The sequence below is a fragment of the Notamacropus eugenii genome, chromosome 1, assembly GCF_028372415.1.
Source record: "Notamacropus eugenii isolate mMacEug1 chromosome 1, mMacEug1.pri_v2, whole genome shotgun sequence".
NCBI classification, from domain to species: Eukaryota; Metazoa; Chordata; class Mammalia; order Diprotodontia; family Macropodidae; genus Notamacropus; species Notamacropus eugenii.
Window position 1 is genome coordinate 301,398,788 of NC_092872.1, and position 14,044 is coordinate 301,412,831.

Genomic DNA, 14,044 nt, shown 5'->3' on the forward strand with positions numbered 1-14,044 from the left:
TCAAATCAAAACATGCCCCATCACTAATAATAAGAAAAATACAAATTAAAACAACTTTAAAGTTCTACCTCACACTCATCAAATTGGCAAAGATGGCAAAAAATAAAATTACAGGATTGTACACTGATTTTTACACAGAATTGCACCAATACCCTTTTAGTGGAGTTACAAATTCATCTAGTCATTCTGGGAAGCAATTTGGAGCTGTATATAAAAAAATAATCTTTGCATGCCTTTTGACTCAGTGATAACTGTATTATAGACCAATGGTAAAAAAAGTCAAAGACAGAGCGAAAGGACTCATATATAAAAAAACTATAATAGCACTTTTTATTATAGCAAAGAGCTAATAATAGTGGGTGTACATTGGGATTGCTGAACAAATGTGTGTGTGTGTGTGTGTGTGTGTGTGTGTGTGTGTGTGTGTGTGTGTGTGTTAAGTAAATTGCTTATAGTCACTCAGGGTGTAATTGTCTCAGGTCGAATTTGAACTTGTCTTCCTTACTCCCAGTTTATTGCTGTATCCATGATGACACCCAGCTGCCTCAAACATATTATAAAGGGAAAATGTTGGAAGCAATTTTCCAAAAGGTGAAAAGTGAAGAATTCCAACTAATAATAGCCTAATGTACAAGACTAAGTATAATCCAAGGAGGAGAAAATGAACTTTCATTGAGTACAGGATTTTCAAGAATTTCTAATGCATAGACCAGAGCTGAGCAGAAAAAATGAAACTAAAATACAGGAGTAAAGAGAAACCTAGAAAAGATAAATACATCTGAATAACTAGAAGGGTTTAAATGTTGATCATCTGCATACATCTCAGTAGGGGTAGAAAACATACATATCCCTTCAGTATTTTGTTAGCCCTTTTTTTCCTCAGATATAAGACAACTGTTTATTTCACTGTACCTTTTTTGCATGATCACATACAGGAACAAGTATAGAAAATAAAATGCACTCAGTTAGCCCATTAACATTCCTTATACTCGTGGAGTATAATCCTTTGCTTGGATCAGCCATTTGCATATGGATTTAATTATCTTCTTCATGCCTACCAGTCTTTTAGCTCTGTATATCTGGCTGTAGTCTTTCTCTTGAGTTGTCTTCTGCATCACCATTTGCCTATTGAACATTTCAAATTGGATATCTAGAAGATATCTCAAACTTAAAATACCCAAAATGAAGTTATTTTTCCCCAAACCCGCCCTTCTTTCATACTCATTTTTCTGTGGACCATCATTCTTTTGGTCCCTCAAAGGTTTATAAGAGTGGCTTTTATCTTCATCCAATTAGTTTATCCAATTAGTTGCTACATTTTGCCATTTCTACCTCAACAGTATCTCTCAGCTTAGTTCAGGCCCTTATCATTCCTCACTTAGATGATTGTAGTGACCTGCAACTTTGTTTCACTACTTCAAATCTCTCTCTGCTTCACTCTATCCTTCACACTACTTCCAAAATGATTTTCCTTAAGCATCACTCTGACTACATCTCACTAAACTTTAGTGGCTTCCTGTTGTCTCTAGGATCAAATGTAAACTCTGTTTAGCTTTTAAAGTCCTATTACACTTGACCCCCAACCAGTTTTTCTTTGTACGTTAGTCTCTTTTACATTCTTGCCCCAGAGTATCTTTCTGTTGTTGTATGTGTGAGAAATGTGCTCACTCTAAAAAAAACAAGGGAAGTTCTCATTTTGTTTTACATTCCCAGTGAATGGGTCCCTCTTGAGTGGAGATTACACTTACTCAGACAAATGGAAGCCTTTCTATCCTGTTCCCAGTTTGAATTTTCCCCTTGCTCTCCATTGGCTAGATGCAACCTCCTGAACCTTTCATTTCATGGTCTCCTGCCTGATAGGTTCCCCCTCAAACAGCTCATTAAGCATGCGTACAAGCTTCTGAACTTTTACCTGATCAGAAGCCAGGTTCTGCTAGGTCACAGCTCTGATTAGAACCAGTCACCTCTGACTTACATTCTGCTATCACTCAAAGCTGGGAGTAGTTTAATCCTATGGAAATAGAATTCCTTCCTTTGTTTCCCACATATGTTACTTATAAGTTATTTTGTGTTTGTGGGTGTGCCTGCCTTAAGTCTCTCCCCAATCCAATCCATCCTCTATTCAGCCACTGAAGTGAATTTCCTAAAACACAGGTCCTTTCATGTCCCGTTCCCTCTCCCACCATCCTCAATCCCCTGTCCCAGCCCAAACTCCAGGGGCTTTCTGTTGCTTCCTGGAGCAGATGTAAAATGCTTTGTTTAACATTCAAAGCTCCTCATAAATCTAGCCCCTTCTTATCTTTCCAGTTTTATTTATACCTTATTCCCTCATACATACTCTTTGATCCAGTGACACTGACCTCCCAGCTGTTCCATGAGACACTTCATCCCTCAGCTCTGGGCATTTTCTCTGACTGTTCCCCATGCCTAGAATGCTCTCCTTGCTTCTCCTCCTCTATGGTGTTTGACTTTGGTTTCTTTTAAGTACCAACTCAAATCCCACCTTCCACAGGAAGCCTTCCCTAATCCCTCTTAATTCCAGTATTTTTCCTCTTTTGATTTCCTTTATATGTTATATATAGCTTGTTTTGCATATATTTGTTTTATTGTATTGTATATTGTCTCCTCCATTAAATTGTAAACTCCTTGAGGGCAGGAACTGTCTTTTCTCTCTTTTTATATCCCCAGCACTTAGCATGTTGCCTTGTAAATTGTAGGGGCCTAATATATGTTGATTAATTGAGGCTAACCAAACTGGCTTTCCCTCTTTTCCTTATACGTAACACTCTATCTCCTATTTTGTGCCTTGGACCTGAATGTCCTGTTGGCTAGAATCAGCTACCACCTTAAATGTGAGGCCTTTCATTGTCATTATCTTGATGTCATGGTCCTCGTAGCGAACGAAGGACAAACACAACAACTACTCTGAGGACCCTTTCTCTCAAACTACCTTGTGTTTCAGTTACTTTGTATTTATTCTCCATGTGTTTATTTTGTATATGCTCACCTATATCTTTGTTTCCCTCTTTAGAATGTGAGATCCTTGTAAGTAGAAATTAGTCCATGTCTTATATTTGTGTTCCAAATGCCAGACACATAGTAGGTGCTTAATAAATGTTTGTTCATTGATTGGTAGTATTTGTTTAAAAAACCCAAGAACCCTAGCTATTGGTGTAAAAACTCACCGTTCTATAAAAATTTCTGAGGAAAATTGGAAAGCATTCTGGCAGAAATTAGGTTTAGATTAATGTTTCACACCTATTACGATAAATTACAAATGGATACATGACTTGGATATAAAAAAAGGCCTCAATACAGAAGAGTTCATGAACAAACAAGGTATAGAAAGGATTATAGGAGATAAAATAGACATTACAAAAAATTGGAAGATTTCCCCCCGTAAACAAATCAATGCAGTTAAAAGGGAAGTAGTTAATTAGAACAAAATATTTGCAGCAAACTTCTCTAAAAAAGGCCCGATCATCAAGATATATAGGGAATTGATTAAAATATATAAGCAAGAGCTAGTTCCCAAAAGTAAATGGTTGAACAGGCAGTTGTCAAAAGAAGAAGTAGAATCTGTCAACAACGGTATGAAAAAAATTCTCCAAATCACAAAGAATAAGAGAAAATCAAATTAACTCTGTGTTTCCACTTTATATGTGTCAGATTGACAAAGATGACAAATGAAAATGGCAATTGTTTGAAGGATTGTGGGGGGACATTAACGTGCTATGAAGTGGTCTAACTATTCCAGAAAACAGTTTGGAGTTATACCTCCAAAGTCACTAAAATATGCATACTCTTTGAGTCAGAGATATCACTGCTAACATCTACTTTAAAGAGATCAAAGAAACAAGGGAAAGAACCAGATGGAATTGCTGAGCAAATTATGGTTTGTATATAGTAATATTATGGCTCTATAAAAAATGACAAAAAATAATAGATTCAGAGAAATCTGAGAGGACTTGTATGAACTGTTGCAGAGTGGAATGAGCAAAGCCAGCACAACTTCTGCCATAACTACAACATTGTAAAAAACAAAACAAAAAACACTGCTCAGACTTAAGAACTTTGATCGTTGAAATAACCAGTCATGGTGTCAGAAGACTAAAGCTACCCACTCACAGCTTTGCTAGCGGTTCAGAATGAGAAATTTATCTTCAGATATAACCAAGGTAGTAGTCTGTTTTGCTTGAAATACTTATTTGTTACAAGGGAAAACTTTTTTTGGAGAGAGTGGTAAAGAAAAGATTTATGATAAGAAGTGAAAGTGATACCAAAAAGATAGCATTAATCAAACATTTGAAAAATAACATAGAGAGCATAAGGAAGTTGAGAAAGGGATACAGAGTTGCAAGGTAGTGTTGAAACTATGTTAGATTTGATATATACTTTAAAAAGCCAAGCTATCTCTAGTTGAGGTTCAAGATTTCCTATGCAATCCTCTTTTTCTTTATGTAAAGAAATTTTCATATTTGGTAGTGTTTGTTCAACTAGAAAGTTTTTAAAAATTGCTTATTTCCCTATTCAACAACAAGGATTAAGAATACTAAAACTTCTTTTCATCTGTTGGTCTTTTACCTTCGGTTTTGTCTCTATACCTGCTAGATTCTAATGATCTAAAGAATGGTTAACTATATATTTTTCTTCTTTGTATCATAACCCCCCCACGGCATCTAATATAAGTGCTTGATGCACATTCAGTATCCTGTGAATACTAATTATTTGTGACACTTTTAGACCTTCAAGCACATTGCCTTTTTCCCCACCTAGCTTCGTATGCCTTTTCCCCCACTCAGTTTTATATATACATACATATATATATCTCTTTGAATTCTAGTCTTACAGTAAGAAAAGTTCCAAAGGATCTATGCATTACTGCCTTCACTGGATTTGTGATTTCATTTTTCCAGGGAGCTCTTCTCAGCTCATGCAGATCTACAACTGTTCTCTAGGTTATAACCTTAGGCAGTTGTCTGGTGTGTCCCAAGTAGTTAAATGACTTTCACAGTTAGTTACCTAGCAAATGTGAATCTGAGCCTATCCATCAACCCATGTGATCCTAACCACAAGACATTTATCTGTTATACTGTGCTGTTTGTTTCTTCTACTTTTTGCCAGATAAACAGCTCACCATTGAATCAAGAAGGCTGGGGAGCTTGTATCAGTATTCTTTTCTTTTTATTATGTGTGAGGTGAAAGATAGTAGAATGCCATTATTAAAAGGGAGGCTTCAAGGTGTAGTAGTTTTTCTCCTATATGTGTTATCTCTAGATCTGATATTTGGGTGTTGAATATGCCACTAAAATCATAATGTGTATAAGGATTTCACTAATCATTTCAGATTTGCTTGTTTCACTTTAACCTGGTGTTCGCAAATTATCCATGAACTGCATACACCATCTTTATGTTTTTATAGATATTAAAGGTACACTTGATTTTGTCCAGTCCTTTTTAAAAATCTTAATTTTTAATTTTTACATTATTCTCAATATTTCACTTTCCTCTCCCCTACACAGTGAGCTTTTCTTAGTAACAAAAAAATAAAAAGGAAAATAAGCAATTCAGTAACACTAACAATGCATCAACTGTGTTTGACAGTGTAGGCAGTGTTATATTCCTGGTCTCTTACCTTTGTCCAAGGTAGCAGGGAAATGCAGTTTCCTGCAAAGTTAAGGCTTAAAACATCCTTACTTTTAAAGATTAGTTTTATTCATATATCTGTAGTACATTTCATTTTTTAATATACTACTTTTATTTTTAAAATAATTTTTCCTCTTGTAACATTTAATAATTGAGCACTATTAAAATTTAATTGCTTTGTAATAAGACTGTCTTGCTCTTTTATAAACCAGGCAATGCTGTGTTAATTTAATGACATATCTTTACCTAAAACTTGCTTGATTTTTTTGTGAGATAAGCAGATAATTAGGAGGTTATAATAGATATAGAAACATATTGTTGATTCAGAATCATGAAATGTGCTTCCAGTATCTTCATTCATTTACTGATTATTTTTTAAAAAATTGTTAAGCTTTTCTATGAAGGCATTGGACTGAGTCCTGCAGTTGTAAAAATAAAAACAATCTCTGCCCTCAAAGAGCTTACATTCTATTTGTATTTTAGAGTATTTTGACATAATCATATGTTTAGCACAGAGCACAGAATTGCAGGCTTTGAATATATTCCTGATGGGAAAACCTTTAAACTTTCTGTTTTATATTCCTGCCCCCTTCCAAAGCCCTTAAGATGGGAACTTTGCATTTGTTTACCTCACATAAATGTGAAAGTTGATAAAATATGGATTTAGAATTTTTTTCACTAGAACTATAATTTTGTCAGTGTAAGAAACGCCTGAGGGGGAACTTCTTTTAATGAAGATCAGCCCCTTCCTCTGCCATTGCCACTGAGACGTTAAGTGACTTGCCCAGGGTTTTACAGTCACTGTGTGTCCAAGACAGGACTTGAACCCAGGGCTTCCTGGCTCTGAGACCTTCTCTCTGTTCTCTATATTTCTCCAGGCATGGATTAGTTAAGTTTTATTTGCTTTTTTCTATTATTCTTGACAATTTATTTTTGTGGGTTTAGGTAAATTATCTTGAGAAATGTACTGTAACCTGGCATGAGAAGAAGGACATAGCAACACTTTTTTCTTTAACTATTAGGTCCTTGGGTGAAACTAGAAGGGCTTGGGGGAGGGGTCTTGGGAAAATCGTGGCCTAAACGGTACTGATTTTTAATGCAAACTGCAATTTATGTCATGGTCTTTTGCTTCCTTTTGTCTCTTTTGATACACGAAGAAAAATTAGTTAAAATGATTGTTTGTGGCTTACCGTTAAGATGATGATGTTTGGCTTAAAATTAAGGCATCCACAATAGTAGTTGTTTATTTGCTTTGTTTTAGAAGAGTCATGATTATCAGAGCTTTAAAAATCAACATAAATTATGCTTATTTCTATATCTAATGATTTGTCTTAACTAAATACATTATACTCATGATCATAATCATTATTTTAAATAGATTCACAAGGAGACATGGATCGAACACGTATTGAACCTAATAGTTACCTTACTTCTTTATTTGCAGGTAAGAGATATCTTGAAAAAATTACGTGAGCTTAGGGTATTCAGATAATTTCGTTTCCTTTGTGATGTTTTCTCTTGATCATCAGTATAATACGAGATTCAAATGCCAGTGTTTTTTTTCTTCTGTAGAAAAGTCTGTAAATACAACCCAGGTGTAAGCTTCCCTTTGTGTGCTTTACTGCATGCTTCAAAAATACACAAAGCAGGAAAGAGAAAAAAAAATATATCATTTTCCTTTTGTAAGTATATAAAATGTTGAATTAAAAGGCTGCAGGTGTGGTATTCAGAACATAGAGGATAGTACTTGATATAATTCCATCTGGGGGAGGTTATTGTTGGGATAGGACAGTGTTTAAACTTTGAAGTCAGTTTTAAACATAGTGAAGCAGCTGGAATCTGGCATAAGAAGAAACAAATCATTCTCATTAACTATTGCTTTCAAAAGGGAAAAGAGTTGGAATTGTTTTTGCAGGTGTCTGGACATTTACTCTTTTTTATAGAAGCTATTTTATTTTTGTCTTAAATTATACATTTAAAACAAGCATTTGTTTAATGATTGGGCTTGTTTTTTGTTGCTTCAGAAATATCATTAAATAGCTAGAAATGTAATTGAAATTCATTGTCTTTACTTAATCTATATTTTAAAATAATGGTATTTTGTCTTTTAAATCTACTATTCTTAAATGTAAAAGAGAGAAAAGGAACCAAATACTTGTTGGTCTGTGTTCCAGGCACTGACCTAGTGCAAGGCAAGGCAAAAACAGTCCTTGCCTTCAAGGAACTTGTGTTCTAGAGGGGCAACAAAATGTAAATAACCTGGTAAATACAAGATATCTACAGAGTAGATAGTAGATAAACTGAGAGGAGAATAGCAGCTGGGGGGACAAGAAAAGGTCTTCTGTAGAAGTTGATATTTGAACTGTCCTGAAAGAGGGTAGGGAGGCCAAAAGGTATGTATGTATATGTAGGAGATGCCAGTACATAAGCATGGAGATGAGAAATAGATGTTATGAAGAGCTATAACAAACAGATGACTTTATATTTTACCTGGGAGGTAATAGAGAATCATTAGAACTCATTGAACAGGGGGTGATATGGTCAGACCGACATTTTAGAAAAATTGCCCTGATGGCTGAGTGGAGGCTCTGAGTGGGGAGGAACCTACAATTAGACTAGTTAATAGGCTGCTGTAGTGACCTAGGAGAGAGACGATGAAGATCTGAACTGGAGGAGTGATTGTGTGAGAACAGAGAAAGGGACACCTATGAGAGGTGTTGTGAAGGTAGAAGCAGCAAGATTAGTCAATGGATTGTGGATGTGAGATACATGAGTAAGGAACCTGGGAGATTGGGAGCATGTTGGTATTCTACATAGTAAGAGGGAAGTTCAGAATGGGGAAGGTTTCTGGGAAAGACAATGAGTTCTCTTTTGAACATTTTGAGTTTGAGATGCCTATGGAAACATCTACTTTGAGATATTCAAGAGGCATTTGGTGATGTGTGATAATAGCTCAGCAGAAGGACGAGGGGTATAAAGTTCTGGGAATCATCTTCACAGACTTAGGAAGGTCGATGGCAAAGTGAATAGAGCATTGGATTCATAGTCAGGAAAACCCAAGTTCAAATTTAGACTCAGACATTAAACTCAGACATTAGTGAGCCCAGGCAAGTCTCATAACCTTGGTCACCTCAGTTTTCTCATCTCTGCAGTGGGAATGGTAATAGCAACTGTTTCCCAGGGTTTTTCAGACAAAATGAGATAATATTTGTAAAATGCTTTTGAAACTTTGAAGTGCTGTTAGCTATTATTATGATTAATTCTTAGTATTGGTATTATAAACAAGTTTGAGATTTGGAATTTTGGAAAGCCTTTTTTAAGTGTGATGGTTTGAGTCCAGCCGCCATACCAATTACACCAAGAGGGAATAATTTTTAAAAGCTGTCATTTGCTACAGTTCACAAGTAGACTTACCCTTCCACAGAATATGACAGAAAACGTAAAATATTTCAAGTCTTGCATACAGTACATGTTATGACTGTTGGCACAGTAAAAACCACTGGAAGAAAGATGGCTCTCTCCAGATTCAAGCACCAGTTGAGGGCACAAGCTCTCGGAGAGTGCTTGTGAAGAAAGGTTTTGGAAGATCACATCAGTGTGAATGGGTACACTTAGTAGAAAACTCAGATGCTAAATCACCCAATTATAGGCATACAAAAAGAAATATACAGAACAGAATACAGAAGTATATCAGAAATTCCAGAGCCTCTTAATTAGTTATGGAAAGCAAAAGTTAAAAGGTTAAAGCAATACTAAAGAGTCAAAGCAATATAAAGACCAAAACAAAGCTGCTGTTTCAGAGGCTTAAAAAACAAACAGACAAAAAAATGAAAAATAAAGGAACTTCAGAGGAAGAGGAGGATGTAGAAAATTAATGATTGTTTATATGGTCACAAGAAGTCCAGCCCAAGAAAATGCAAATTAAATAAAAAACAGAAGGCTTGCCTGATATTAGGATAAGGCATGACGGACAATTATGCCAAGGGAGGCGGCTGAAACTCTAGGTGCCTCACAGACCTGGAAAGCAGTGGCTGAGACGGGATCTTCGGTGGCTCTCACGAGGGTACAGATTGCTTGCAGAGCACAGAAAGCATCACAGAGCAACTCCAGAGGTGGAGGACACCATTGGACCCTCCAAATGTAGTCCAGTTATGTGTTTATGTATTTTATATAAAGCATTAATAGCTTGTTTCACTAAAAAACAGTCTGTAAATATTTCCATGCCATTCCTATCATCCTGTCTGCTATTTCCTGATGCTTTCAGTATTGGCTTTGTTATTATTAGCTACAAGCAGTAATTGTTCACCTGCACAGTAATCCTCAGAACATTAAATAGAGGATAGAAGAATGATAACAGGATAGCGACTTGTCTCGGGATTGTTTCTCTCTAAATGCCATTGAAAAAGAAGAGACGAGCAAGGTGAGCAGCGGTACTGGCAGCAGCAGCTGGCATGTTATGGCCCTCTGTGGTTGGAAGAGTACTGAACATGTATTCCCATTTGATCTTCACTGTCTATTGAGATAGGTACCATAATTTTTATTAGTCTAGTATTACAAAGGTAAAGATGTTTGTCCGTAATCATACAGCTAATGTCAGAGTGGAATTGAAGCCGTCTCAAGCACACTTTCTGCTCTACCATACCTCTTCTCAGACTATGAAACTAGTTTTAATATGGCCTTAAGTGGAAAACACACACACACACACACACACACACACACTACTTAAAAGGGTAAGTTTGCTGCTATTTTTCGTTGATATTTAATAGTAGAGTCAGCGTAGGACACAGATCTTTGAGGCAGTTGTACCTCGTGCTACCTGACTGAATGCCCTTTATAAGTCATGCCTTGGAATGTTTGTCTTTTTCTGTGTGTCTTTTACTATAAATCGCTATGTTAGCTCTGTTGAAATTGCTCATGTTGGACTGAAATTATTGTCTCTGCTGCATTTATTTCTTTTGCTACACATTTTGGCCATTGGTTATATTGTTAACTTTTTTTATTTGTTTCCTCTGGTTGTTTGATGTGTATTTTGTCTTTAGACAAGCTTGTAAGCAGCCTGCCGTCAGGGAGCAGGTCATATACTGTATATCTTGTTTACTACCAGGTGGAAAAAACTCTAAAAAAGTAAAACATCTTAGTAAAAATGCTTGTTGAGTGAATGAAATTTCTCTTTGTTACAGGAGGGGAGGCAGTCCCACCTTTAACGTCTCAGGCCACACTTGCCAAGATGTCTGTGACCTTGCCCTCAGTGAATGTGGATGACCACTCTCATTCTCAGAGTCTCAGTACAATACAGGGAGATGCAAACTCATCAGGAGCGGATACTTTTTAAAAGTTGCTGTTTCATGAAGTATGTTTAAATAAAAAAGTTGTTGGTAATATTTGTACTACTTTTGAAATTTTTGTTTTTGTGTAAAAGTTTCCCAAACTATTTTTCTCTTTGTGTTTCCTTAAGAATAATTTATAATATGTTTTTAAGGAGAAATCCTTGTGATGAATATGTGCAGTTTCTAAATAAAATAATTTATACATGAACTGTCATTTGTGTGGAGTGAGTTGTTCTTGGAGAACATGATAATGATAGGTGTCTCCACGGTTGGAGACTTTGGAGGGTGGAAGGCATTGACAAAACATATAACCTACTTCATAGTTTTGCCTTGGTCTGGTAAAGATAAAGTTTAATACACTATGTGACTAAATCTTCATGGATCCAGACTCTGCCCAAGTGCCACCAGTTATTTTCTGATCCTTCAGTCATCAGTGTCTTCTTACCAAAACAATCATATTCATTTTGCATATATTCTTTATTTGTGAATACTTGTCTTTCTTATTGGAACATATGTAAACTCCTTGAGGACAGGGATCGTCCTCACTTTTGTCTTGTATACTCAGTACTTGAGAAAATAGGAAGGAAGGAAACAAGTATCTATTAAATACCTAACATGTGCCCAGGTGGTGTATGGGGTGTTCAGGGATGACTAGCACTTCTGGTGTGAGGACTTGCCGAGCCCTTTTCTGAGCTGGTCATCCACCTTTGGTGTCTTCCTGGTGCTCAGCGGTCACCTGTGACTCCAAGAAGCTATAGCATGTGCAGTGGCCACACCGTGGTTAACCGTCTCAGTAGATGGGCTAATGAGGCTGAGGATAGTTGACTCAGTGAGTTAGGGGGGTGTCTTCTCCAAGCATGTGAAGATTTCCCCCCCTGCAGAATGGGTGAATGAGAACAATTTGCTTCAAAGGCCAAGAAGACGGCTGAAGCAGGTGCTGTGGAACTCTTAGAGTGTGGTCAGACATCAAAGATACCATTTTATCATGATGGGCCATAGCCACTCATCTTGACTTTTGTCATGCCGCCATACTTTGATGACTGGAAGAGAGGATGAGGCTAACAACTTTCTGCAACTCTGTATCACTTAAATCCAATTCACACACGAGACAAGACTGTGATATCATTGGTTCTCTTTGAAAACAAAGGACAAACAACTATGAGCCAGGCACTGTGCTAAGCACTTTATAAATGTTAACTCATTTAATCCTCATGACTACCCTGGAAGGCAGGTACTATCATTATCCCCAATTTACGGTTGAGGAAACTGAGACAGGCAGAGCTTAAATGGCTTGTCTATGGTCACACAGCTAGTGTCTGGGGTTGGAGTTGAACTTGGGTCTTCCTGAATCCAGTTTCAGCACTCTATTTTAATACTGCCTGCTTAATAGGAGAGTTAATAATATGAACTTAATAAGTTATTTTTGATTGATTTTTTTTTTAATTTCAGTATGTTTTATTTAGAAATATATCATGCAAGAAGTTTTTGGGACTTCTGAATTATTTTTCCTCAGAGTGGTTTGTTTAATATATAATTTAAAACCAGTTGAATTATCAAGTTCCATTGCCAAAGATAAGCAAAAGCCTGAAGATGGAAATCACAAGATCTGGTGTAGCTGTGGACTTTACTTAAGCAGGCTACATATCTAACAATCATTTCCTCATCACACTTCATAATTTACCAAGCTTTTTTCTTTTTTGTTTTGGAAAGAAATTTTAAAATTCTGAATTTAATTTAAAAAAAGCATTTCTTCCAACAATTGAACACAAAAAGTGCATTCTGCATGAAACCATGAATCTCCCTTTCATACTCCTTGCTTTAAAAAATAAAATTATGTCATACTACACATTATTTTCAAAACTGTCGCAGTTATCTCTGCTTCACTGGCCCTCCAGTACTCATTGCCCACCCTCAATCAGAAACTGAAGGAGAGGAAAAAAAAAAAGTCTTAGTAACAAATAAGCATAGCTAAACCAAATGAATCCTGATGGTTGCTAAGTCCAAAAATTTATGTTCTCTGTATCTTGGAATTTGGTAACATGCTTCATCACATTTAGTATTATTTAATAACATGCTTCATCACATTTAGTATTATTTAATAACATGCTTTATCAGTCTGGAGATGTGCTCAGTCATTACATAAATCAGAGTTCTTAAGTCTTCTAAAAGTTGTTTTTCTTCGTAATATTGCTGTCCTTGTCTAAAGTGTTCTGGATAGACTCATCTTACTCTTGGGTCAGGATTTTCTGAAATTACTCCTTTATTATCAATTTTTATGACAGAAACTCTATCCTATTCATATGCTGCAGTTTGTTTAACCATTCTCCAATTGTCTAGCCCATCTATGGTACCCTTCTTTGAGTCTAGTTCTTTGATTATTTTTCCCTCCTTTTTAATTTTCCCTTCACGATTAGGAGATTTGTTTTGCTTATGACACTTACCTACTTGCCTAGCCTGTCTCTTAACTATCCCCCACTTCCCCATTCGTACCTCTTTTGCTATTGTCAACGAGTTCAAGGTGTTTCCATATCCAATTGTTTTAGCAGTTGTTTTAACCCTGTTTTGTCCAGTTTGGAGATGAGGTTCACCTGATGCCCATTTCCCTACCCCTCTCTCCAGGTTTGTATATTCTTATATACCCCAATTTTGAGAGTTAGCAAGATCCACCCTTTCTCTTTTTCTAGTATATTCCTTTTACCCCCCCCTTCTCTTTTTCCCACTTCAAGTTCCCAGAAAAAAAACCAAGTCACCTCTAAGATCTCTGTTTTTCTTCATCTCTCAATATCTTTTGAAAACATTAAGAAGGAACATTTGTTTTTCTTCCGTGTTAGGATGTTAGAAATACTCCACTGTATAAATCCTTTCAGTGACTGCAATAAATTGACCTTTCTAGATTTCTTTGGACTTAGTTGTTTTAATTTATTGTTATTATTATTTATTTCAAGGTTCTTATTCAGCTTTGCTCTTCCATTAAGGAATTCATTAAATCTTCCATTATAGGTACATTTTTTTCCCTTGTAGGATTTTACTAGTTTTAGTAGAGTAAATTATTCTTGTTTGTAAGATTGTAT

General features: G+C 36.1%; 1 protein-coding gene across 5 annotated transcripts in view; it reads left to right on the forward strand.

Annotated features, from left to right (window-relative positions):
* Positions 1 to 11,181, forward strand: part of KIAA0586 (KIAA0586 ortholog) — a 153,807-nt gene extending 142,626 nt beyond the window's left edge. For 3 of the 5 annotated variants that reach the window (XM_072629322.1, XM_072629323.1, XM_072629325.1), the window contains 2 exons: positions 7,025 to 7,090; positions 10,827 to 11,181. In XM_072629322.1, coding sequence (XP_072485423.1) covers positions 7,025 to 7,090; positions 10,827 to 10,978 — 218 coding nt within the window. In that variant the 3' untranslated portion in view covers positions 10,979 to 11,181. Of the gene's footprint in view, positions 1 to 3,986; positions 4,179 to 7,024; positions 7,091 to 10,826 lie in introns of those variants that run through there. The other 2 variants (XR_011971752.1, XM_072629324.1) reach the window with 2 other exon arrangements.
* The last annotated feature ends 2,863 nt before the right edge of the window (positions 11,182 to 14,044 follow it).